At 41.7% G+C, this 27785-nt stretch overlaps 1 protein-coding gene across 2 annotated transcripts; it reads left to right on the top strand.

Moving 5' to 3' along the window:
• Positions 1-8: 8 nt before the first annotated feature.
• TTC4 (tetratricopeptide repeat domain 4) lies at positions 9-27785 on the top strand. Of its 2 annotated transcripts, none has more exons than XM_021667682.2 (10): positions 9-179; positions 735-852; positions 1643-1804; positions 5649-5726; positions 7235-7359; positions 13390-13476; positions 16206-16420; positions 18234-18315; positions 22130-22212; positions 26280-27785. In XM_021667682.2, the coding sequence occupies exons 1-10, from the start codon at positions 69-71 to the stop codon at positions 26380-26382; spliced, it is 1164 nt and encodes a 387-aa protein (XP_021523357.2). In that variant the 5' UTR covers positions 9-68; the 3' UTR covers positions 26383-27785. The 2 variants fall into 2 exon arrangements, with proteins under 2 accessions (XP_021523357.2, XP_064228464.1); XM_064372394.1 differs by lacking the exon at positions 9-179 and adding an exon at positions 213-301.

Here is a 27785-nt window from a genome sequence, read left to right on the forward strand (position 1 = left end):
CTGCGCCGCCGGAAGGAGCTCCTTGCTTCACGGCGCAGGGACCCGGGCTGGAGTGTAGGGCGTCAGCTATGGAGCAACCTGAGCAGGAGCCCACCTCAGACGACGTCATGGACTCGTTCCTGGACAAGTTCCAGAGCCAGCCTTACCGTGGCGGCTTTCATGAGGACCAGTGGGAGGAGGTGGGCGGTCCTGGGGTCTCCGCACGTGTGTAGGGGCGTCGTCAGGACTCGTGGGGCACCCGGGCTTGGGGGCGCCTCTCAATCTCAGATCCCTCGCGCTGCCAGCGGATGGCTGGTTTCTAGTTGAGTATTGAAAATCGGCCTCGAGGTTTTGAGTTGCTTCTTAAGCTGTCAGTACGTTTAAGAACCACGCTTACTGGCTCTGATATGGATCAGTTACTTTACTTCTCTGAGCCTGTTTCCTCATCTGTAAAATTGCCCGAACTATAGCACCAATAGCAAAGATGAAATGAGACACAGTTGGTAAAGTGCCAAGAACATAAGGGCGCTTAATTAATGGTAATTCCTGCCGCTCTTGTAGAATGTGAGAACTAAAACAATCATTGGAGATCATTACACCCCATTCCCATTTTACAGAAGGGAAGCGGAGGCCTGAATGGATAAGCTAACTATGATGATTTGAAAATCATGATGAGTGAAAAAACTTTGAGTCATGGAATTGGATCTGTTCAGTAGAAAAGCTTTTTCATGTAGTTCATTCTTTACCATTTCCAGGAATTTGAAAAGGTCCCCCTATTTATGAAGAAAGCACCATCAGAAATTGACCCCAGGGAGAATCCTGACTTGGCTTGTCTCCAATCAATTATTTTTGATGAAGATCGTTCTCTAGAAGGTATCTTAACATGACTAATAATTTGTTTTGTGTTTCCATTGAATTGAAATAAAGTGTGGGTTAGAAGGATTCTGACTGATTAACAAGAAGTAGTTAGCCTGAGCTAACTTGTCACTATTCATTCCAACAGACTTCTTTGTATACCTATTAAGTGGTAGGAATTGGGGATACAGGGATGAATAAGACACAGTTCCACCCTCCAAGGTCAGGATCAGTGAGAAGCCCATTGTCTTAAAGAATCAAGACAAACTTGTGCTATAAATGTCAACATGTAAGTGTTATACTACAGCTGTATTGGGTCCTGTTGGAAGACTTTAAGGGGCAGGAGTGGATTCACAGTAGATAGGAAATTTGAGCTGACTCTTTGTAATTTTGTAGGCTTTTACTAGGGTGAGGAAGGGAATTTGAACTCCACAGAATAAACAGCATGAGCAAAAGCAGAAGTATAATCAATCCCCCTGCCCCTCACTGATTTCTTCAGTGATTAAAAAAATTCTTTTTTTCAATAGCTAGGATGAGTATGCATTTCTCCTTTATGCTTCTTTTTCTGGGTAATCTACCTTGTAAGATATTTGGAATTAACATTAAATTTGTGTGACTTTGTCCATGTTGATATCCATCTTTATCATAACATTGAATTTCCTTTCCCTGTTGGTTTCTTCACTTTGGTGTATCATATAGTACATTATTGCATGATTTAGAATCTATTTTTAATGAGCCTTTTAAAAAGTGTGGAAAAGGAGCCTTTTTAAAAGTGTGGAATAGTGATTATTTGTCCTCTTCTTTGCAGAACAGGCCAAGACCTATAAAGATGAGGGCAACGATTACTTTAAAGAAAAAGACTACAAGAAAGCTGTGATTTCCTACACTGAAGGATTAAAGAAGAAATGTGCAGATCCTGATTTGAATGCTGTCCTTTATACCAACCGGGCAGCAGCACAGTACTATCTGGGTAATTTATTTCATTATTAAGTGCTTTCTGAAGAATAAACTTATGATAAAAGCTATTATGATGGTTAGTGGAGGTTTGAGAGCATCAGAAGATGAGGGGCTGTTTATCACAGAAACCTAGACTAAGGGTAATTTACTCTGATTGAACTCTGTTCTTCCAAGTTGTCATGAAAAGAGAAACAGGATGGATTGTATAATTTTTACTCTCTGAATCCAAAAAGTGACTTGGTCACTCTAGTAAGGTGTTTTGAAGTATGAGTCAGTATGTTCTGAGATTTTTGAGCCCAAGGACTTCTCTCTCAAAAAATGTGTTCTTCTGGCCTTTTATCTTCTTCTCAAGGATGCTAGCAGGATTAAGGCAGTAGAGATCTTTAGGTGAGAGAAGCTGTTTTAATCTAAGGGAGAATATCTCAGAGCGTTCTATGGGACCTTTGAGGTAAAAATATTTTTTGGTTGAGTGCAGTGGTTGACACCTGTAATCCCAGCACTTTGGGAGGCTGAGGCCAGGAGTTCAAGACCAACCTGGGCAACATAGTGAGACCCTGTCTCTACAAAAAAGTTAGCTAGGCATGGTGGTGCCTAGCTAACTCAGGAGGCTGAGGCAGGAGAATCGCTCAAGGCTGCAGGGAGTCATAATCATGCCACCGGACAGTGAGACCCTGTTTCTAAAAAGTTGCTTGGATGAGGAATTTTAACTCTTGTATTTATTTATTCATATTTTTTACTTTATTACATTTTTTTGTAGAGACAGGGTTTTGCCATGTTGCCCGGGCTGGTCTAGAATGCAGGCTCAAGTGATCCATCTGCCTCAGCCTCCCAAAGTATTGGGATTACAGGCGTGAGCCACTCCATCCAGGAGGATGAGGAGGTTTGGAAAATGCTCCTTCTTAGAGATTTGCAGTATACATTAACATGTTAAAGACACTGTGATAACCTGCAAAAAAAGAAATTCACCCTGGGTTTCTCAAATTTTAAATCTCCTCTTCAGGTAATACTAACATGATGCAGGGTTCTGTAGTTGTAAATTTGGGAAATGATTATTATTTAAGTAGTATTGCTGGTGAGTAGTCTTGGTTATGTTAGATCTGTGTTTTTTGTTTTTTTAATAATTTATTTTTTAAATTGAGACAGAGGTCTCGCTGTGTTGCCCAGGCTTGCCTCGAACTCCTGAGCTCAAGCGATCCACCCACCTCAGTCTTCCAAAGTGCTGGTATTACAGGCATGAGCCGCTGCATCCAGCCTAGACCCCTGTTTGTTATCACAGAGTTTAGAGAGGACGTAGGACTGTGGGGCTGGTCTGCTGAAATTTCATAATACTGTGCCTTGTGTTGGGTATTCAGTGGTCCTTTTCAGTCTGGAAACTCATGTTTCTAGGAAATTGTCTTGAATTCTTTGATCTGTTTCTTTTCTTTTTTACTTTTTTCTCTTTTTGGAAATCCTGGCTGCTGGTACTTTGGGAACCAAGTAGCAGAAGAGGACTAAGGGCTCAATATTTAGTATTTCTTTTACTGAATCAGCAGACAGCCACTGTTTTATTGTCTACTAGGGCAAACCTCTAGTCTTCCACCTGGAGGAATGGGGAGGAGTGAGGAGTAGGTCACTGGTGCATCAGAGGGGTAAGGAACATGGGAATCTGTCTGCTTCTTAAGTAGATTTTCAACCCACCTTCACCCTCTGCCCCCCAGAGGTACCTGGTGCCGTCAGTTCCTGAGTCCTGAGTACTTGGTAGTTTCTGCAGTACAGCTTGGTAGCTTTTGGGGTTTCCCTCTGCTGGTTTAGAATTTAGTTTTCTTAAGCCTGATACATCTGTTACTTGTCCCTTTGTTTTCCAACTTTCAGAGTGTGTTCTGTGTTCTTCTCATTTTCTTTGTCTTTATGGGTGAGAGAGTGGGGATTGAGTTAAATGTATGTGTTCAATCTGCCTCCTTTAACTAAAAGTCCTTGGATCACTTTCATGTGCATTTTTCCATGGTTGAGATCCTGCTGTTCTTCCAGTTTCATATTCAGTTTTTTCACTTAATTTTATAACAAGCAATTTCACCTGTCATTAAAAGTCATTTATGAATGTTACTTTAATAGCTAAAGTTGCATCATTTGGACATGCCACTATTTATACTCTTTGCTTTGTTAGTCTTTTTGGTTTTTATAAATAATGTAAAAACAAAGTCATAATATTTTTCTAATAATTTTGATTATTGGCCGGGCGCGGTGGCTCATGCCTATAATCCCAGCACTTTGGGAGGCTGAGGCAGGTGGATCACGAGGTCGAGAGATCGAGACCATCCTGGTCAACACGGTGAAACCCTGTCCCTACTAAAAATACAAAAATTAGCTGGGCATGGTGGTGTGCACCTGTAGTCCCAGCTACTTGGGAGACTGAGACAGGAGAATTGCTTGAACCCAGGAGGCGGAGATTGTGGTGAGCCGAGATCGCACCATTGCACTCCAGCCTGGGTAACAAGAGTGAAACTCTGTCTCAGAAAACAAAACAATTTTGATTATTCATTAGACTAAAGCAGGATTTGGCAAACTATGACTCAGAGTCTACCTCTGGCCCCTTGGCTTGCCATGAACTAAAAATGTTCCATATATATCTTTTTTTTTTTAAGAGACAGGGTCTTACTTTGTTCAGGCTGGAGTGCAGTGGCGTGATCATAGCTCAGTGCAGTCTTAAACTCCTGGGCTCAAGCATTTCTCCCACTTCTGCCTCCTGAGTAGCTAGGACTATAGGCATGTACCACCATGCCCAGCTAATTTTTTAATTTTTTTTTTGTAGAAAGAGAGTCTTGCTGTGTTGCTCAGGCTGGTCTTGAACTCCTGGTCTTAAGCAATCCTCTCACCTCAGTCTCCCATAGTGCTGGGATTTCAGGAGTGAGCCACTTCCCCAGATGTTTCTTACATTTTTCAATAATTGTAATAAAACAAAGAAGAACATGCAATAGACCACATGTGGCCTGCAAAACCTAAAATATTTATCTGGTCCTTTACAAAATATTTTGCTGACCCCTGGACTAGAGATTTAGGTACATACCTAAACCATTAGGTAATAATTACAGTATACTCCAGAATGTTGACGTATACCTCATGGCTTCCTAGTTTGGACAACTGATATGTGTATGATTGCATATCTTTTTTTTTTTTTATGCACTTACAAATATATATGTATGTGTCTATATATTTAGTTAGGTTTGTTTTTTTAAAAAATAGACTTCTTCTATACTCATAGAACCACCAGTTAAAACAGTATAGAACAGACATCCTACCATGTCTGTTACAGGAGGATCTATCTCATTCTTTTTAATGGCTGCATAATATTCAATAATATGGATTTACCATAATTTGTGTAATCATTACCAAATTGAGGATATTTGGGTTATCTCCCAGCTTTTCACAATTAAAGTAATGCTGTAGTTAGCGTGCTTTTACATTTATTCTTGCATATTTGTTCAAGTGTTTTTGATAATTTTCCAGAAGAAAATTGTTGGGTCAAAGTGTATGTACAAAGTACATACTAATTTGCTTTCTAATTTACCCTAAGAGTGCCCCTTTCCACATCTTCTCTAACACTAGATACTATTTGTCTAACTTTTGCCAATTTCTAATTTTAATTTCCTAATCATTAGTGATGTTGAACATCTTTTCATGTGCTTACTAGCCATTTACAATTCTGTAGATTGCCTGATGTTATAGATATTTCTGAGGCTCTTGATGAGTACAACTATATTTTTTCTAGAAACAGTTGCTGTCATTTGTATTTCTCCAAGATTGTACAAGAGTGCCTTTGTCACTACGTATAAAATTTTGATCTCAAAACTCCTCTCTCTTACTAAACGGTGTTTTGTTAGGCAATTTTCGTTCTGCTCTCAATGATGTGACAGCTGCCAGAAAGCTAAAACCCTGCCACCTCAAAGCAATAATAAGAGGTAAGTCTTGTAGAACTGCAGTATGATTGTCGTTATGGAAAAGCTAGCACTCACTGCACCAAAAAGTTGACATTTAAAGCTTCGATATGAAGGTGCTAGGATACTAATAAAGTCATCTTATTTTTGGAGTCTGGGTATTAAGTTCCTATTCTTTATCAACAGCAACATGCCACTTTTAAGAGAATTCCTCAGAGAATGACTTAACCCTTTATGTTTTAAGAATTTGTAGAGAAGTAGAAACCTCTTATTTAAAATTAATACATAATAAAATTAATTAAAACAAAGCAGTTGCAAAAGCCACATTCTGTTTTTTTTTTTTTTTCCAAATTAGCTGATTGAAAGGCAAGGTCTTAAATGCCATGTTAATGTTAATTAAAAGATAAGTTATGGGACCTTTGCTGAGCACTCTGGTGCTGAGATGTTCCCAGATAATGTTTTCTCTTGTAGTCTGACCTTTCTATGTAATAATAGTGCTTTTATTACTTTTATACTTCACCTTTTTTTTGAGAAGCTCATAGGTGCTTTGCAAACTTTAATTTATTCATCACATTTTAATCTTCCCTGCATCCCCATGGACCAGCTTAAAATGCTTTATCAAAATTATGCCTTTTTAAATGTTCATGGTTAAGGGCAGTAGGCAGATCCATGTCCCTCAGCTGCAGGAAAAGAAGGTACTGAACAAAGATTGGCTGATAAATTGAATCTAGGTAGTTCTGTGGAATTTACCTCAGGCTGGAAGTTTGTAATCCTTGATTCAGTTGTTGGTTTAACTTACAATGTGACCTTAGCAAGACACCACTTTGAATATCAATTTGCTCATCTCTGGAAGATGAGGTTAGATTCTGTTGACATCTAAGCCCTTACAATTCTTATATTTTGAAATTCTGTGGAAAACCTAAAGAGGGTAACTGGAGAAAGATGTACATGATAACATTTAAAGTTTTTTTTGTGATGGGGGAAAGGCAACTTAAACTGGTAGCCATAAAGAACAAAATTAGGAGAGACCTATTGTCTTTGGCCTTGCCACTGCCTTGATGAGTAGCTGAAGCAAATTCTGCTGTCTCTCTCCATTTAAAAAATCATCTGGGATGGTTTAATCTTCTTGTTTGCAGATGAACCTAAAGCTTGAATATGCTTGGTCCTTTGTTTAAGGTCTAGCTGGTAAATGACAGAGCCAGATTTCTAGCCTTGATCTGTCTGGTTTCAAAGTCTGTTCTCTTTGCCACTAAGTTATAGCTTTTCCTACTTTAAGAGCCCTTAATACCAGGGAGACATTGAGCAGTTTTGAACTAAATGGACCTTAGGGATTTTTCTGATCTAGGTTACAAAAAATATTCTTCTTTGTCTGGGGACTGCAGTATAAGGGCATTATCCTCCATTTTGCCTCCAGGGGGCTGGCTGATAGTTGGTGGGGCTGGCTGATAATTGGTGGGGCTGGGAGATCTTGCTCAAAGCAGGCTCTTTCTGTGCATATTGTTCTTGGATGCTAAGGGTTCTGGGTTCTGCAGGTGCCTTATGCCATCTGGAACTGAAACACTTTGCTGAGGCCGTGAACTGGTGTGATGAGGGACTGCAGATAGATGCCACAGAGAAGAAGCTTCTGGAAATGAGGGCTAAAGCAGACAAGCTGAAGGTTGGTGACTGTCAGCAGCTGGATTAGTATTTGCTAATTAGCATTAATTAGCATTCCCAAGATTGTGTCTTTCAAGTCATTGTAAACTTTTAAAAATCAAAACCCAAAACTAGTCCCTACTCTTGGAACTCTGTGGAAGACACAGACAAGTAAACAAACAAACAGTTATAGTGTGATATAGAGGTAAGCAAGGAGAGATGGTGTGTATAGCTTAGCAGAGTCATGTGCCACATAACAGTGTTTCATTCAGTGATGGAACACTGCATATATTACTATGGTCCCATAAGATTATAATGTCCTATTTTAACTGTACTTTTTCTGTGTTTAGATATGTTTAGCTACACAGATACTTACCATTGTGTTATAGTTGCCTACAGTATTCAGAGTAGTTATGTGCTATATAGGTTTGTAGCCTAGGTGTGATAGGCTGTACCATATAATCTAGGTATGTAGCAGGCTATACCATCTCAGTTTGTATAAGTACATTCTGTGATGCTTGTACAACAATGATTGTACATTTTTCAGAATGTATTCCCATCAGTCTGCATGGGGATATGTCTTATCTAGGGCAAAATTAGATACTATTACTATATACAGTCACATAACAGTGTTACATGTTTGGGGCCAGCTAAAGACTCTCAATATATATTTTATACTCCCATTCTGTAGTATAAACAGTGAAGACAGATCTAAATCAGGAATTAAGAGACCTTAAGACTAGTTCTGGCTTTCTATTAACAGGCATGTAAGGAAGTATTGCACAGTGGCTAAGAGCTTAGACTTGAGCTACTGCCTGAATTTGAAGACTCCCTTCATGACAGTTGTGTGACTTGGACAACTTCTTGATCTCCTTGTACTTTAGCTACCTCACTAGTAAAAGGAGAATTAAAATACTTACTACCTTATAGGGCTATTATATAGTTTAGATGGTTTAACATAAGTAATGTTTTTTAAATAGCACCTGGAACATATACAGAGTAAGTGCTCTTTAAATGTTGGATATTATTTTGGGTAGTGATGATATTCTGCTATTATTACTGTTTTTATCATCATTTTAGCTATTATATGCCAGAAATGTCACATATTAGCAATGACCAGAGGTCATTCTGGTCATATGAAATGGTAGAAAAGGTAGATCTCTATGGACCCAGATGGCTTAATAACAGAATTCTGAGCCCAGGTAATTGGGTGTGGCCAGAATTTTTGAAAGTGGCACATACAGGAATGAATGTCTAGAGGATTACTGGGGACAGTCACAATTAAAGGGAGATTTCAAGGGCCAGAAGCCTGATACTAAGTCTAGGTGACACTGCTTGCTGAATAGCATAGGGAATTATTCCCCTATGTCTGAGTACAGATTGATTCTGGATTCCTATGTGCTTGGCATATGTAGCCAACAGACTTGTGGCTATATTAATATCAGACAGAATAGACTTCAAGGTAGCAAGTATTACCAGAGATGAAGTGAAGCTTTTTTTCTTTTTTTTCTTGAGATAGAGTCTTGCTCTATTGCCCAGGCTGGAGTGCAGTGGCATGATCATGGCTTACTGCAGCCTTGACCTCCTGGGATCAACTGATCCTCCTGCCTCAACCTCCTGAGTAGCTTGACCTATAGTCATGCACCACCATGCCAGGTTAATTTTTTATTTTTTCAATTTGTAAATTTGTAGAGATGGGGTTTCACTATGTTGCCCAGACCGATCTCACACTATCAGGCTTAACAGTCCTCCTATCTTAGTCTTCCAAGTCCTGGGATTACAGGCATGAGCTGCTGTGCCCAGCCATTGAAGCATTTTTTTAATGATAAAAGGACCAGCTTATAAGAATATTTAACAATTCTAAATGTGTAGCACCTAGTAACAGTTTCAAAATGCATGACACAAAACTTGACAGCCGAAGAAGGAAGAGATAAATCCACAAATAGGTGGAAATATCAACTCTCTCAGTAATTAATAAAACCAGTATTTAAAAAATAGAGATGGGTAATGTCAGTCACAGTGGTGGACTAAAGACCTTCAAAAATTTTCTCTTCCATAAAATCAATGAGGAAACTGGCAAAAATGGTCAGAATCAACTTTCCTATGACTGGAAATGAACCAGAGGTTTGCAGCAATCTGGGGCATGTTTATTCAAGAAAATTGGTGGAACCTTAGTAAGAACAGCAAGCTTTGTGGCATTTTATTTATTTATTTTCTTTTATTTTTATTATTTTTATTTTTTTTGAGACAGAGTCTCGCTCTGTTGCCCAAGCTGGAGTGCAGTGGCATGATCTCGGCGCACTGCAACCTCTGCCTCCTGGGTTCAAGCAATTCTCCTGCCTCAGCCTCCTAAGTAGCTGGGATTACAAGCATGTGCCATCACACCTAGCTAATTTTTATATTTTTAGTAGAATTGGTATTTCACCATGTTGGCCTGGCTGGTCGTGAACTCCTGACCTCAGGTCATCCTCCTGCCTTGGCCCCCAAAATGCCAGGATTACAGGCATGAGCCACTATATCTGGCCCTTTGTGGCATTTTAACTTGCTCTATTATCTCCTCCTCCCGAGTTCCACAGTAGCCTTGAAAGCCAGCAGCCCACAGTCATGGTGAAAATGAGCAGCCTGCAGCCACCAGAGGAGGCAGAACAGGGTTAAAGCTCTTTCAAAGCCTTGTCCCCAAAGAACTGTCATGATTTGACTATCTGGTGGATCCCTGGAAGACCCTGCTCACAGGGCTATTTTTATATGACCTGACTTGGAGCTTACCCAGTATGAAAAGCTTTTTTACATAGGGCCAGAAAGTAGGGGGAATGAAAAGGTGGGAGAGAATTTGTCAAAAACAATTAGAGGCAATTGTTAAAGATTGCAGAACCTGAAGCAGTGGATAGCACTTGGAGCAAACAATAGGCACATGATAAAGCTTAAAAAGAAAAACTAGGGAATGAAATTCTATAGGGGCTTTGAAAAGCTCCAGGGGGATCTAGATGGTCACACATGTGCCCAGGGTTATACTCATGCTCAGGAAAGACCTGAGTAGATCCTAAGCTCTCAGAGTCTCTGGAAGCAGGAAGTGAAGGCTAAGGTAGAATTGTAAACTGCTTGGGTGAATGCTAAAAGTGTGCTTCAACATATACACAAAGGCTCTTGACAAAGATCGAAAGACTTATTTGATCTAGATGTTTAGGGAAATCTCTGTTTAGTCATTAGGTAGAGGAAGGCTAGACATGGGACTTACTAGACAAAGACTTTAAACCAGCTAATTTAAATATCTTCTCAGAATGAAAGGAAATAGTGTCTAAAGAACTAAAAAGAAGAATGAGAATGATGTCTTTCCAAATAAAGAATATCAACAAAGAGAAATTACTAAAAAGAACCTAACAGATGTTCTGTAGTTGAAAAGTACAATAACTGAAATGTAAAATTCCCTAGAGGGGCCCAACAGCACATTTGAGCAGATAGTAATAAGAATCATTACACTTAAGATGTATTGGTTGAGATTATCCAGTCTGAAGAACAGAATGAAAAAAGAATAAGGATGAAGGGAGACTTGTACGATGCCATCAAGCATACCAACAAAGGCATAACGAGGGTCCTGGAAGGAGAGGAGAGAGAGAAATGGGCAAAAGAATACTTGGGGAAATATTGGCCAAAAACGTCCCAAATTTGATGAAAAGCAGTGATGGATACATCCAAAAGTTTAACAGACTACAAGTGGGATAAACTTAAAGTGATCTACACTTAAACACATTATAATGAAACTGTTGAAAAACAAAGAAGAGAACCTTACAAGCAGCAAGAGAAAAATGATGCTTCATGTACAGAAAATCCTAAAGAAAATTAACAGCTTTTTCATCAGAAGCCATGAAGGCTAAAAGGCAGGTAAATGACATATTCAAAGTGTTAAAAGAAAAAGACTCTAATAATTCTATATCTAGCAAACCTATTCTTCAAAAATGAAAGAGTGGAAGAGAAGTAGTGGTGTAAAACCATCTATATGCAAGCAACATGACCTTGTATATAGAAAATCCTAAGGGATCCACTAAAAAACTATTGGAACTAATAAGTTTAGCAAGCTTGTTGGAAACAACATCAATACACAAAAATCATTTGTATTCTATAGATTTTTAATGAACACTCTGAAAATGAAATTAAGTAAACAATTCAATTTTTAATAACATCAAAAAATACTTAGGAATACATTTAACAAAAGTAGCTAAAACTTATACTCTGAAAATACAAAAAACATTGTTGAAATAAATTAAAGACCTAAGTAAATAGGAAGACATTCCATGTTCATAGATTAGATCTTAATATTGTTAGATGGCAAATATACCAAAATTAGTGTATCAATTTAGTGCATTTTTTTTTTTTAAGACATGATCTTGCTCTGTTATCCAGGCTGGAGTGCAGTGGCATGATCATGGCTCACTGCAGCCTCAAAGTCCTGAGCTCAAGCAGGCCTCCTGCCTCAGTCTCTCAAGCAACTGGGACTATAGGCATATAATGCCACATCTGGCTAATTTCAATGCAATCTGTATCAGAAGTCCAATTGACTTCTCTGCAGAAATGGACAGGCTGACCATAATATTCATACAGAAATTCAAGGGACTCTGAATAACCAACAATCATGAGAGACAAAAGAAACAGAATTGGAAAACTCACACTTCTCAATTTCTTTTCTTTTTTTTTTTTTAAGACAGGGTTTCACCATGTTGGTCAGGCTGGTTTTGAACTCCTGACCTCAGGTGATCCGCCCGCCTTGGCCTCCAAAGTGCTTGTATTACAGGCATGAGCCACCACGCCCGGCACTTCCCAATTTCTAAACATACCACAGAGCTACAGTAATCAAGGCATTGTGGTACTAGCATAAGAGTAGACATATAACTCAATGTAATAAAATTGAGAGCTCAGAAATAAACCCTCATTTATGGGGGAATTTATTTTCAACAAGTGTGCCAAGACCATTCAATAGGGAGATAATCTTTTCAACAAGTGATGGTGGCACAACTGGATATTCACATGTGGAAGAATGAAGTTAGAAACTTACCTCATACTATGTAAAAAGTTACCCAAAAAGGATCTAATACCTAAATGTAAGAGCTGAGACTATACAACTCTTAAAACATAGATATAAAGCTTCATGAACTTGGATATGAAACAAAGCACAAGTAACAAAAGGAAAAGTAGATCGATTGGACTTCATCAAAAGTAAAACTTTTTGCTTCAAAGGATACCATCAAAAAAGTGAAAAGGTTGAGTTAAGATAAATGTGAAGAAAAAAGTGAAAAGGGGCTGGGTGTAGTGGCTTGCACCTATAATCCTAGCATTTTAGGAGGCCAAGGCAGGAGGATCACTTGAGGCCAGGAATTCAAGACCAGCCTGGGCAACAAAATGAGACCTTGTCTCTACCTAAAAAAAAAAAAAAAAAAAAAAAAGGTGAAAAAATAGCCCACAGAATGGAAGAAAATATTTGTAAGTCATAAGTCATAAGGGACTTTTATCTGCAATATATAAACAACTCGTAATAAGACAAGTAACTCAGTTTTTTAAATGAGCAAAGGATGTGAATAGACTCTTCTCCAAAGACACACAAATGGCCAAAAAGCACATGAAAAGATGTTCAACATCGTTAATAATTAGGAAATGCAAATCAAAACCGTAGTAAGATACCATTTCATACCCACTAGGGTGGTTATAACTTTTTAAAAAAAACCTATAAAGACAGGGTCTCTATCACCCAGGCTGTGTTTCATAGCATTCGGTTCACACCACCAGAGTAGTACATAATCTACCTGTTATACTTGGCTCTTCACTTGCCTGTACCCCTCAACCTCTCAGTAGACTATGAGTTCCTTGGGTACAGGAAGTAGATTTAAACTTCTTCCGGCATGTACTTTGTAAATGTTTATTGAACCGAATCTGGCCACTGGTATTCCTTAACACAGGAGCTTGGGTTGGATAGAGACCAGAGATGATAATTTAGGAGCAGGCTGGGGACAATAGAAGAGGAACTCAGGTCTCTAGAGCTGATGCATCTAAATTTCACTTTTAGCGAATTGAACAGAGGGATATGAGGAAAGCCAACTTGAAAGAAAAGAAGGAGAAGAATCAGAATGAGGCTTTACTTCAGGCCATCAAGGTGAGTTCTCAAACCTTAGGTTTTTAGGGTCCTGCTAAATTCATTAATTTGTTATGTTCTGAAGGAATTTGTTCATGTTCTTTTTACTGTGGTAAAGCACTGTGACAGAGGAGTCTGTCAGGCCACCCCGGTTCAGTCAGCTCTCTCTTTTGTGTGCATGTGTTGATGTCAGTGACATGTACAGTTATCTCCGCTTATCTGAGGCAGATGTGTTCCAAGATCCACAATGGATGCCTGAAATCTCAAATAGTACCAAACCTGATTGCCATCAGTCAGAATACATTTCTGTTTGTGTCTTTCACCCACAAATATAATGCCTTTTCCATCTTAGCTAAAGCACTTGTCACATACTGTGGCCATAATTTTTGCAGTTTGAGGTACAGCAGCAAAACTAGCATGAATTTCTTTTTCCTTCTTCATAATTTCACAGATAGAAGATTGCTTTTACCGTAAATCTTAGCAATCTCAGCATACAATTTTTTTTTAATTGAGGAATTTCACCTTTTTACTTAAAGGAGGTAGTTTATAGCTTCTATTTGGCATATCTGAATTGCCAGCATCAGTACTCTTGTGCTTTGGGGTCCTTAATAAGTAAAATGAGTGTTACTTAATACAGGCACTGTGATACTGTGACAGTCAATCTGATCATTGAGTCGGGTAGTGACTCACTAACAGGTGGGTATCAACAGCGTGGATGCACTGGACAAAGGAGCAGAGCCTGTGATTTCATCATATGCTACTCATAACAGTGTATAATTTAAAACTTACAGGTTGTTTATTTCTGGAATTTTTGTTTAATTGTTTCAGACCATGGTTGACCACTGGTAACTGAAACTGCAGAAAGCGAAACCATGGATAAGGGGACACTACTGTATTGAATACCTGCTTTGGGTTGAGTGTTATTTAACCTTCACAATGGCCTTCTGAAATGGGTTGTCTTGCTCCTGTTTTGCTGGATAATGAAATAGTTTCAGAGAGGTGAAGAAACCTTACACAGTTAACATGTGTTAGAGCCAGGTTCTTACTCTTAACCACTGGGTTATATTGCATCTTGAGAAAGCCTGACATTTTAGGATGTTGCTCCTATAATAACAACAGCAACAACAAAATCCTACCCTCCGTTCTCTTTCCTGTATTTTGAAATATATGTAGTCTGACCCAAATCTTGCTTTAACCTTGTTACCTAGGAAGTCACCTGTTTGAGCTTGTTTGGTCTTCACAAACAAGGAGAGAGAATATCTACTGGGAGACTGTAGGAGAGGTCTTTTGTTTCATTATTTGTTCAGTTAAATTATGCACCCATTTATGTTCTGTAAGAAACTTAACACTGCTAAAATGTACTCCACTATTCTCTCCCCACAGCAATCTGTTTACATGTATTATCACATTAAACAGATTAAAATACTCCAGATTTTCCATCTAATTCTCATTCACAGTGAGGGATTTATTCATTTTCTTAAATGTAGAATACAGGATGCCCAGACACCCAGATATTTGCCTGCATACTTTTTTTTTTTTTTTTTTGGATCTCTCCTTTAGTGTAATCCTTCATCTCAAACTTAACATACATAGGAATTACTCTCAACAGTGCACAGAGCCATGTATGCTGTATTTTTAGTACTAATGGCTTAAGGGAGGAGTCAGCAAACTGTAGCCATTGGAACACAGCCCTGCCTATTTGTTTATGCACTACTTATGGCTGTTTTCACACTACAGTGGCAGAGTTGGGTAGTTAATTTTGACAGAGACCATTGTCCAGAACTCTTAAAATATTTCTTATCTAATGCTTTAAGAAAAAGTTTGCCAACCTGTAATTTAGAGTGATATCATCACATCTAATTTTAATTGCATGTCATTTCCCCTCATGTGCTAACCTTAGGAACCCCTGCACACATATGTAAGAAGTGCCCCTATTATTTCAGACCCTTGATTTATGCCCATTTCTAAAAGACAGTCAAGAATCAGTCAGTGCACATTCTTTCTAGTATATTCCATGTCCCAGCTAAACTGAAGCATTTGACATTTCTGTACAGGCTTCCTTCTTGATCTTTTCTATGCTTTTGCACATGCTGCTCCTTGGAGTGGAATGTTCTTCCTCCCTTCTAGGTGCCCCTCCCTTCCAACTTCTCTACTTTTAAAAGTCATTGTTCAAGGCCTAGCATGGCTCAGTCACCTCCAGCCCCCAGGCTGAATTAATTATTCCATGGTCTGCAGTTCCACGGTTCTACTTCTTACCTTATATTGTCATTATTTCCATAGCTGTCTCACCACTTGATATTGAGCAGAGGCTTGAGAGCAGGTAACCATGTCTAGTTCTCTGTGACACACGGTCCAGCACAAGATAGATGCCCAATGAAAGTGAGTTAAATAAGTGGTACCTACTATGCGCCAGGCCTCAGGAATAATGAAGATGGATTACGTGTAGAGCTGGCCCTCAGGGAGCTTGCATTGTTGTGTTTTTTTTTTTTTTTTTTTTAACTTTTGGTATATTAAAGTTAGTTGTCCATGTTCATTCAGGGTACAGATGGAGAAAATTAAATTAAAACTAAAGTTAGTCGTGCAGCCTGGACAATATCGTGAAACTCCATCTCTACAAAAAATAAAAATAAATATAAAAAAAAATTAGCCAGGTGTTATGGTTTTTTTTTTTTTTTTTTATTTAGTAAAATGGGTTTGCATCTTCCCACACAATAAGGTATGCATTATGTGTGTTTCTGTCTTCAATCCAGGCTAGGAATATCAGGCTCTCTGAAGCTGCCTGTGAGGATGAAGATTCAGCCTCAGAAGGTCTAGGTGAGCTTTTCCTGGATGGACTCAGCTCTGAGAACCCCCATGGAGCCAGGCTGAGTCTAGATGACCAGGGCAGGCTGAGCTGGCCTGTGCTCTTTCTGTACCCAGAGTATGCCCAGTCGGACTTCATCTCTGCTTTTCATGAGGACTCCAGGTACTGACTTGCCCAGGAGCCCTCTGCTTTTGCTTGCATGCTTTCTCTGTTTTTGTGGCAGTAGGACAAGTGGGTTTTTGGTTGAGAAGGGAGGATAATAGTTTATAGGGTTTCACACAATCTGGCTTGATAATAACCTCTCTATCCTGTAGCTGACTGAACCTTGACTAACTAGGTTTGCAACGACAGACAAAAGTCTCATCATCATGCCACAGTGTTGTGTTTGCCAAAGAGTGGTACACATCACTGGTGAAAAATGAAGTCATTTTAGGCAGTACATGCATAGCAATTTAAGTGAATATTTATTAGAAAAAAATATAGAAGCTGGGCGCTGTGGCTCACACCTGTAATCCCAGCACTTTGGAAGGCCGAGTTGGGTGGATTACTTGAGGCCAGGAGTTTGAGACCAGCCTGGCCAACATGGTGAAACTCCGTCTCTACTAAAAATAAAAAAAAAACTATCCAGGCATCTGTAATCTCAGCTATTCAGGAGGCTGAGGCATGAGAATTGCTTGAACCTGGGAGGTAGAGGTTGCAGTGAGCTGAGTTTGCACCACTGTACTCCAGCCCTGGCGACAGAACAAGACTCTGTCTCAAATATGTATACATATATATAAAACTAGCCAACTTAATTGGTAATTTCAAAAGGTTAATGCATAGAATGAGGCTAAGTGTAAGAAAATGTTTTTGTAATTTTTTTTTTTGAGACCAGGTCTCGCTCTGTCACCCAGGCTGGAGTGCATTGGTGTGATTATGGCTCATCACAGCCTCCATCTCCCAGGCTCAGGTGATCCTCCTGCCTCAGCTTCTCAAGTAGCTGGAACCACAGGTGAACACTACCACATCTGGGTAATTTTTAAATTCTTTGGTAGACACAGAATCTCTATATGTTGCCAGCCTTGTCTTGAACTCCTGGGCTCAAATGATCCTCCCACATTGGCCTCTGAAAGTGCTGGAATTATATAGGCATGAGCCAGAAATGTTTTTAAGCCTGAATCGGTTTTAAAAAAATTATGTCTGCTGAGCACGGTGGCTCATGCCTGTAATCCCAGCAGTTTGGGAAGCCAAGGCAGGCAGATCACTTGAGACCAGGAGTTCAAGACCAGGCTGGCCAACATGGCAAAATCCTGTGTCTACTAAAAATATAAAAAAATTAGCCGGGCGTGGTGATGCATGCCTGTAGTCCCAGTTGCCTGGAGGCTGAGGCACGAGAATCGCTTGAACCTGGGAGGTGGAGGTTGCAGTGAGCAGAGATTGTGGCGTTGTACTGCAGTCTGTGTGACAGAGTGAGACTTTGTCTCAAAAAAAAAAAAAAAGAGAGAATATTCTGTCATTCAGGTGCCGTGGCTCACATCTGTAATCCCAATACTTTGGGATGCTGAGGCCGGAGGATCATTTGAGCCCAGGAGTTTAAGACCATCCTGGGTAACATACTGAGACCCCCTGTCTCTACAAGAAAAGAAAAAAAGCCAGCCATGGTGACATGTGCCTGTAGTCCCAGCTATGCAGGAGGCTGAGGTAGATGAATTGCTTGAGCCCGGGAAGTCGAGGCTACGGTGAGCTGTTGTCACGCCACTGTACTCTAGCCAGGGTGACAGAGCAAGACCCTGTCCCCCGCCAAAAAAAGAAAGAAAATTATGTCATAATAGAGCAAGTGATACATATACACATTTTGGGTACTGCTGTGAAATGGGTTAAACCTGCATTTCATGTTTTATACATTCTAGATATCTCTGAATGAGTGTCTGGGAACTGATGTGGGAAAACAGATCATGAGTTATTGATACCCAGAAAGTACATGTTTTATCCTTAGGTTTATTGATCATCTAATGGTGATGTTTGGTGAAACACCCTCTTGGGACCTAGAGCAAAAATACTGCCCTGATAATTTGGAGGTAAGAGAACTTTTATTTCGTTCCTCTATGGAATTTTTTTTTTTTTTTGTGGCGTAGGGGGTGGGATGGGAAGGCTGGTAGAGTGGGTAAGAATTGACTGCTTTATTTTTTTGAAAATTATAGTGAAACATACATGACATAATATTTGCCATTTTAACCATCTTTAGGTATACAGTTTAGTGGCATTAAGTACATTCACATTGTTGTGCAACTATTACCACCTGCCATCTCTAAAACTTTTTCATAATCCCAAATTGAAACTCTGAGTGCCTCGTATAAGTGGAATCATAGTTTTTGTGTCTGGCTTATTTCACTTAGCATAATGTCTTCAAGGTTCATACATATTGTGGCATGTGTCAGAATTTCCTTTTTTTTTGGTTTGAGACTCAGTCTCGCTCTTTTGCCCAGGCTGGAGTGCAGTGGTGCGATCTCAGCTCACTGCAACCTCCGCCTCCCAGGTTCAAGCAATTCTCCTGCATCAGCCTCCCGAGTAGCTGGGATTACAGGCATCTGCCACCACACCCGGCTAATTTTTGTATTTTTAGTAGAGATGGGGTTTCATCCTATTGGCCAAGCTGGTCTGGAACTCCTGACTTCAAGTGATCCACTCCCCTCAGCCTCCCAAAGTGCTGGGATTACAGGTGTAAGCCACCACGCCCAGCCTGAATTTTCTTTTTATTTATTTATTTTTAGTTTTTGAGACAGAATCTCGCTCTGTCACCTAGGCTGAAGTGCAAGTGGTGTGATCTCAGATGATTGCAACCTCTGCCTCCCAGGTTCAAGTGATTCTCATGCCCCAGGCTCCTGAGTAGCTGGGATTACAGGCATGCACCACCATGCCAGGCTAACTTTTTTTTTTGTATTTTTAGTAGAGATAGGGTTTTGCTATGTTGGCCAGGCTGGTCTCGAACTCCTGGCTTCAAGCGATCCACTTGCCTTGGCCTTCCAAAGTGCTGGGATGACAGGCGTGAGCCACCATGCCCAGCCAGAATGTCTTTCCTTTTTAAGGCTAAGTAACATTCCATTGTTGGGATTTCTTAAATAAAAAATCAAAATTTCCAGTATAAAGAATTCTCTCTTTTTAGTCAATTAAGAGTAAGACAGCAACCGATGTCCCATTACCCCTGAATACTAGTGTGTATTTCCTATACACAAGGACATTTTTCTTTATAATACTCATATAGCTATCAAAGCAGGAAATTTGCATTAATTCACTGCTACCATCTAACCCTCAGACTCCATTTGGGTTTCACAAATTCTTTATAGCAAAAGGATTTTGTTCGGAATCACATACTGTATTTAGTGATCATGTCCCGTTAGTCTCCTTTGGTATGGAAGAGTTCCTCAGTTTTTCCTCCATTTTTTTTTTTACTTAAAAAATGTTTTTTTATTCATATTTTTGTGATCATGTGACTCAACTGCAGCACACTTCCTTGATCTTAACACCTTTGAAAATTACAGACCACTTATTTTGTGGAATGTCTGTCCGTATGGGTTTGTCTGGTGTTTCCTTCTGACTAGATTTGGATTATGCATATTTGTTTGTTTGTTTGTTTGTTTTGAGATGGAGTTTTGCTCTTGTTGCCCAGGCTGAAGTGCAGTGCCACAATCTCGGGTCACTGCAGCCTCTACCTCCCAGCTCCAAGTGATTCTTCTGCCTCAGCCTCCCGAATAGCTGGGATTACAGGCATCTGCCACCATGCCTGGCTAATTTTTTGTATTTTTAGTAGAGATGGGGTTTTGCCATGTTGGCCAGCCTGGTCTCGAACTCCTGACCTCAAATGGTCCGCCTGCCTCGGCCTCCCAAAGTGTTGGGATTACAGGTGTGAGCCATTGCACCCTGCCTGGATTATGCATATTTGCCTGGAATATTACAGAAGTGATGCTGTATTCTCATTGCACTATCACGTGATCTCCATTTGCCCCATTACTGATGATGTTCACTCTGATCACCTGATTGATTTGGTGTCTGCCAGCCTTCTCTACTGTACAGTTACTTTCTCATTATGATTAATAAGTGTTTTATAGGGAGATCCTTTGAAATGGTGTAAATTGCTCATCAGACCTTCAACATATTTATTTATATTGGTGGATTTATAGTTTCTTGTTTTATTTAATGAGTTACAATCTAATACTGTGATTGTTTCTTTTATGCTCGAAATATCCCAGATTGGGCCGGGGGAATCTATTCTAATTTGTTTCTGTGTCCTTTTGACTTGTGTCTATTTTTTAAGTGGTTGCTTTCTTACACAAGATGTTATAGGTTCAAATGTGTTTTCCTTGCCCCAACTCTTGGAATCAGCTGTTTTCCCCAAGGAGCCCTGTTTCTTTCTAGTGAAGAATGGTATTTAGAAGCCAAGATCTCTGTGCAATAAGTGTATTGATTAATACAATGTGGGTAGAGAGGCAGGCTTACTGCCTCAGTGCTTTCTCAGTGCCACAGCTGGGGCGTGTGTCAGTGTCACATCTGGGAGAGAGTGTGTGTGTGTGTGTGTGTGTGTGTATAAAACCATGACATGTCATTGGTATCTCCAACTCTAATCCAATACCCACAGGATTTTTTTCTACCTTTCTGTATTTGCAATGATGACTATATTTTTATTTTTATTTTTATTTATTTATTTATTTTGAGACAGGGCCTAGCTGTGTTGCCCAGGCTGGAGTGCAGTGGTGAGATCTTAGCTCACTGCAGCCTCAACCTCCTGGGCTCAAATGATCCTCCCACCTCAGCCTCCCAAGTACCTGGGACCACAGGCATGTACTACTGTGCTTAATTTTTATATTTTTAGTAGGGATGGGTTTTACCATATAACCCAGGCTGGTCGTGAACTCTTGGGCTCAGGTGATCCACCCACCTCAGTCTCCCAAAGTATTCAGATTACAGGCATGAGCCACCATGCCCAGCCTGACTTTATTATTCTTAATATGTTTATTTGTTTGATCAGTTCCATCCTATCACTACTGGCCCCTCTCCCATGTGGAGCCTTCCTCACCCTACTTGGACTCTTGACTCCCCATGATAGGCTGCCACCCCAGTGTGGGTGCCTTCCTCCCCCTGCACAGACTCTGATATCCTGCACTGCTTAACCACCCTACACAGACACCCTCCTCATCCTGCTTGTGCTCTGATCCCCCCATAACAGTCCACCCCCTACCATGAGTGGTCATCCTCCTCACCCTAGTTGGGTCTGTATACTCCATATTAATTCTGCCCGTGCATGGATACCCTTTTCACCCGACATGGGCTCTGACACCCCACCCTAGGCAGCCATCTTACAAGGGAGTGCTTCTTCCCCTGCTCAGGCTGGCCCCCAGCATGGATGCCCTCCTGCACTGGTCCTGCTCTGACACCCTGGGCAGCTTGCTGTGCAGATGTCTTTCTCACCCTGCTTGGGCTCTGACATCCTGTATGGACGTCTTTCTTACCTTCCTCAGGTTCTTCCCCTGCTCTGAGCCATCATAGCTTTCTCCTTCACATACCTGATGGCTTTAGTTGGAATTGTTAGGGAAGGGAAGGCTACATAGGCCTGGCCTTGAGTCTTGACTCCTCTGTTTACTAGCTGGGTAATGTTGACAAGTTATTCTCCTTCTCTGAGCCTTGGTTCTGTCTTTGGAAAATGGAACTGATAATGGTCTCTCTTACAGTGGCATGAGGAGGACTAAATGCAAAGCACCTGGCTATACAACTGTATAAAGGAAGCGTTCAACTAGTAACCGTTGCCATCTTTTTAATTTTCCCTGGGCTTAGCCTCAGCGTGCCTAAGGCTGCTGAAGTGCTTTATCTCTGACTCTTGCCCTTCTGTTAATCTTGCAGGTCTACTTTGAGGATGAGGACAGGGCAGAACTGTACCGGGTGCCTGCCAAGAGCACCTTGCTGCAGGTTCTACAGCACCACAGGTGAGTCACCTCATGGCGCCGAGTAGACTGGGGAAGATGCTCAGTGTATTAGTCTGTTTTCACACTGCTGATAAAGACATACCTGAGACTGGGCAATTTACAAAGAAGAGAGGTTTAATGGACTCACAGTTCCATGTGGCTAGGGAAGCCTCACAATCATGGCAGAAGGTAAGGAGGAGCAAGTCGCCTCTTACGTGGATGGCAGCAGGTAGAGAGAGAGCTTGTGCAGGAAAATTCCTCCTTTTTTTTTTTGAGTTGGAGTTTTGCTCTTGTTGCCCAGGCTGGAGTGCAGTAGCGCAATCTCAGCTCACTGTAGCCTCCACCTCCTGGGTTCAAGTAATTCTCCTGCCTCAGCTTCCTGAGTAGCTGGGATTACAGGCATGTGCCACCACGCCCGGCTAACTTTGTATTTTTAGTAGAGACAGGATTTCACCATGTTGGCTAGGCTGGTCTCGAACTCCTGACCTCAGATGATCCACCTGCCTTGGCGTCCCAAACTGCTGGGATTACAGGCGTGAGCCACCGCTCCCAGCCGAAAACTCCCATTTTAAAAAGCATCAGATTTCGTGAGACTTAGTCACTATCACGAGAACAACACAGGAAAGACATACCCCCATGTTCAGTCATCTCCCACTGGGTTCCTACCACAACACATGGGAATCGTGGGAGCTACAAGATGAGATTTGGGTGGGGACACAGAGCCAAACCATATCACTCAGGCAATATCCCAGGAGTATAGTCAGGTTCTCATTCCACTGTGGATTGATTGCCTCATACGCCCCTCCCTTCTGCCCTGAGCACAACAGCCATGGAGACTGGCCTGGCCCTTTAAACTTAGCCATTGGTCAAACACACGCTCTAGTGTGATGATAGTGCACTGCACCACCCACAGCCATGACACTCCAGACCAGGGAAGATAAACAAGGCTGGTCTGAGAAGGGAAAAGCTGCCTAGCTTTTGTACATGTACGTGAAGGCTGCTGTGATGGCCTTCCTTTTTTTTTTTTTTTTTTTTTTTTTCCTTTTGAGATAGAGTCTCGCTCTATCACCCAAGCTGGAGTGCAGTGGTATGATCTTGGCTCACTGCAACCTCCACCTCCCAGGTTGAAGCAATTCTCCTGCCTCAGCTTCCTGAGTAGCTGGGATTACAGGCACCCACTACTACACCTGGCTAATTTTTGTATTTTTAATGGAATCGGGGTTTCACCATGTTGTCCAGGCTGGTCTCAAGCTCCTAACCTCAGGTGATCCACCCCTGTTGGCCTCCCAAAGTGCTGGGATTACAGGCATGAGCCGCTGGACCCAGCCAGCCTTCCTTTTCCTAATTGTACCTATACCTGTGTCTCCTGATACTGTTTCTTTTGTTTTTTCTTATTTTTAATTTGTTTTTTTAAATAGAGACAGGGTTTTACCATGTTAGCCAGGCTGGTCTTGAACTCCTGGGCTCAAGCAATCCACCTTACTCAGCCTCCCAAAGTGCTGGGATTAGAAGTTTGAGCCACCACATCCAATTAACATTTTTTTGTTTTTTGGGACAGAGCCTTGCTCTGTCACCCAGGCTAGAATGCAGTTGCGTGATCTTGGCTCACTGCAACTTCCACCTCCTGGGTTCAAGCAATTCTCCTGCTCAGCCTCCTGAGTAGCTGGGATTGCAGGTATACACCACCATGCCTGGCTAATTTTTGTATTTTTAGTAGAGAGGGGTTTTTGCCATGTTGGCTAGGGTGGTCTCGAATCCTGACTTCAAGCCATCCACCGATCTCAGCTTCCCAAAGTGCTGAAATTACAGGTGTGAGCCACGACACCCAGCCTCTAAATTTTTTTTTTTAATTATTTTTATGATAGAGACAGGTTATCTTCTCCAGGGTGGTCTTGTACTCCTGGGCTCAAGCAGTCCTCTCGCCTCATCCTCCCAAGTAGCTGGGATATCGAGTGCATACCATCGTCCTGGCTCCTGATACTGTCATCTGAAGAGAGCATTGGCTCTTGAAGTCAGACCCATCATCACTTACTGGCTACAGGAAGTACACACTGCCTCTCCGGGGCTGCTCCTCATCTCTCGAACAGGAGTAATACTTGGCCCACACATTTCTCAGGTTATTTGAGAGCTAATGGGAGGCTAGGAGTTCAAGTGCTGTTGTGAACTACACAGGGCAGTCCTGCTGTAGGAGGGCATCTTTGTCATTAACAGTGGCAGCAAGTGGGGTTTGGCAGTTGTCTCAGAGCAGCTGTGAGGTGTTCCTGGACTATAAGGGAATGCCCTCAGCAGATCTGCAAATTGACGCTTGGACTACTTTTCCTTAAGCTTTGAGCAAAGCAAAGCAGAGAAAAGCAGATGCTTTTGCGCTTAAGCTAAAATAGCCCAATGTATTAGTGTAAAGAGAGTGGTTGGATGTGGTAGGAAATGAGGCTAGAAAGCTAAGTTAGGGTCATACAGGAAGGCCCTGCTAAGAAGCGTAAACGTTATCCTGATCGTGGTGTACACCAGGGTTGCTTTTTAAAAATTTAAAAGATTTTAAAAGATGTACAGAGTAGGCTGGGTATAGTGGTTCACACCTATAATTCCAGCACTTTAGGAGGCTGAGGATGAAGATCACCTGAGCCCAGGAGTTAGAGATCATCCTGAGAAACAAAGCGAGATCCTGTCTCTACAAAAAAAGGTTTTTTAAAAAATTGGCCAGGTTTGGTGGTGTGTACCTGTAGTCCTAGGTACTTGGGAGGCTGAGGCAGGAAGATTACTTGAACCCAGCATTTTGAGGCTGCAGTGAGCTATGATCATACCACTGCACTCCAGCCTGGGTGATAGTGAGACCTCGTCTTCCCCCTTCCCCCAGAAAAATTACAGAGTAAGAGTAAAGATTTGAAGTGTACTGTTCAGTGGTCAGGCCTGAAATAGGAGGAGGTGGATTAGAAGGAGGTTTAGGAGGCAGACTGGATGGGAGTTGGTGAAGGGTTGACTGATGTGATGGGGGTGTCCAGCTAGTCTTAATGCCTTGGCTTTGGCTTGGTAGACATAAAGGAAAGGTTTTTCGAGATCTGATTGATACCTTTAGTGGTGTTTTTCTCTGGTCCCAAATCTTTCTTCTTCTAGTTTGTGGACAAATTTTCAGCTGCTCATTTTCTCAGTTATTAGCAAATTACCCAGAATTCCTTAAAGGCCTGGGTTCTGCCCTACTCAGGAGAGTAGGAGAAATCTGAATAGAAAACAGACTGATGCTTGGAGGAAACCAATTTCATGCTTCTCAGAAAATGTAAATGCTGTTGGAAGTTACTACCTTTAAAACTATTGCCATAGGCAGAAGGCTACGCAGGACTGGTTTCTGGCAACTTTAGACCCTCAACTGGGTGGAGCCACGAAATAGGCCCTCTGTCCCAAACCCAGTCCACTGAGTAATGCAACACCCCTATCCCCGGAGGCCAAAGCCTTGCCTGCCTCTCCAGCCTGCCTCACTCCTTTTTCTTTGTGCCCTAGCCAGCAAACTTTGTGGTTACTTGTACCTCCTGGCTTTGGCTCCTCAACCCCCATCACCACCCCTTCTCCAAATTAAAGCCAAGTTCAGACATGGCATCTTCCAGGAAGACTTTTTTGATTTCCTTCCCCGAAGAGGGAATCGTGCCTCCTTGGGATAGTGCTGTGCCTCACAAATGCTTCTGCAGTTGTGCCTTGCTGTCATTAATTGGTTCCTCATCTCCCTCCCTTCTAGGACTGAATTTAAGAACAAAGATGATGATGTGTGTCTTTGTTTTTTAATCTCTGTGTTTTCAGCACAGGGCCTGGCTTACCACTGAATGTTTAATGAATGAAACTATGTTCTATAGTTTTATTTCGAATTTAGCCACAGACATACATGATGCCGAAGAACTGGCCTAAAGGTTCTGGCTAGGTTGTAAGGATGAGAATGTCATGCTAATTTGCTAGATTTGTGAACAACCAAATAACTGTGCTAAACTTGCATTTTCATGTTGACTCACATCCAAAGGCTCACCTTGAATGTTGTTAGGAAGATGGATGGATGATTAAAATTGTAATTCAATTAATGCCCTCTCTTTTAAATGTGTTCACGGCAGGTACTTTGTAAAAGCCCTGACGCCAGCATTTTTGGTCTGTGTAAGATGCTCTCCTTTTTGCAAGAATTATCTCCGGGGGAGAAAGGTGCACCAGATAAGATGACTGAGTCAGGCCCCCTGGATCTCCTCCTTCACCCTCCTCTGCTGGGAACCTAGCACACCTGAATCAGCTGGACATACTGCTGGAGTCCAGTGCTTTATTTCTGTCACCCTGGAGATAGTCCTGCCTAGCATCATGGTGGGGAGGAGCCTCTGGCTTCGCCGAACTGCAGCCTCTCTGGCTGGTCTTCACTTTCCTCAGCTGATGTAAAACTCTGTCTTGGCCATGACATCCTTGGACTCCATCTCTAAAGGGACCATCTGCTGCAGTTACCACAGCAGCTGACCTGAGTGACACCCTGGTCTGTGGAGATGAATTCAGGATCCGGTGACATGTTTCTGAACTTTTGTGGAGTTCGATACCTTAGAGAGGCTGCCCCTCAAACTGCACATCTCCACACAAACAAACTGTGCATAGGATTCCAAGGCTTAAAGCTGAGAGACCCTGGTCTCAAGTTACTTCATGAATACAGAGGGGAGCCAGGTAGGGTTGCTGTAGATGCCTCGAGGTGAAATGGGGGCAGAAAGCCACATCCTGCTCTGCATTTATAAAGACCATACAAACTGAGATCCCTGGCACCCCTAAAAAGACTGCCAGTTTTCTTCATCTTTGCCACATGGAGGACTGTGACAGACTTGGACAGTGGCCTCTGAGTTCTTCTGCAGTTTTCACATTTTAGGATTTTATGTCTTTTAAACTGGAAAATCTTCTAGCGTGTTGGGCTGTTGTTATAGGGTATAGGAGTTTATCCATCCTGACCTGTAGCTGTAACTTCTTGCAGTGCCCACCCCATCCCCCGGGAGAGTGTACTTCCTTGCTCCCGATGCAGAGGGATGTGAGCGGGCATGAGCTGTCCTGTGTCTGACAGAAGCCTGAAGAGCCATGTGTGGTTGCCCCATGCTCTTCCCTCTGCCATGAGAACATGTTTCCCACAGAGAAGCCATTCCATGGAGCTGAGCTACAGCAGTTGGCCTGCAGCCACTGAGTGTCACAGGAATCAGAGGAATGTTTGCCATAGTAAGCAATGAGATTTGGGGATTGGTTGTTACTATAGCAGAGTTGACTAATACATCGGTAAACTAAAACCAGCTGCTGTCCTTAAAGTGGACTATTTGAGGCTGGGCATGGTGGCTCATGCCTTTAATCCCAGAACTTTGGGAGGCTGAGGCAGGTGGATCACCTGAGGTCAGGAGTTGGAGACCAGCCTGGCCAACATAGCGAACCTCATCTCTACTAAAAATACAAAAATTAGTCAGGTATTGTGGCAGTCGTGTGTAATCCCAGCTACTCAGGAGGCTGAGGCAGGAGAATTGCTTGAACCCAGGAGGCAGAGGTTGCAGTGAGCTGAGATTGCACCACTGCACTTCAGCCTGGGAGACGAGTGAAACTCCATCTCAAAAAAAACA

This window comes from Aotus nancymaae, unplaced genomic scaffold, assembly GCF_030222135.1.
Source record: "Aotus nancymaae isolate 86718 unplaced genomic scaffold, 86718_ANA_hifiasm-v0.15.2.pri h1tg000007l, whole genome shotgun sequence".
Taxonomy (NCBI): domain Eukaryota; kingdom Metazoa; phylum Chordata; class Mammalia; order Primates; family Aotidae; genus Aotus; species Aotus nancymaae.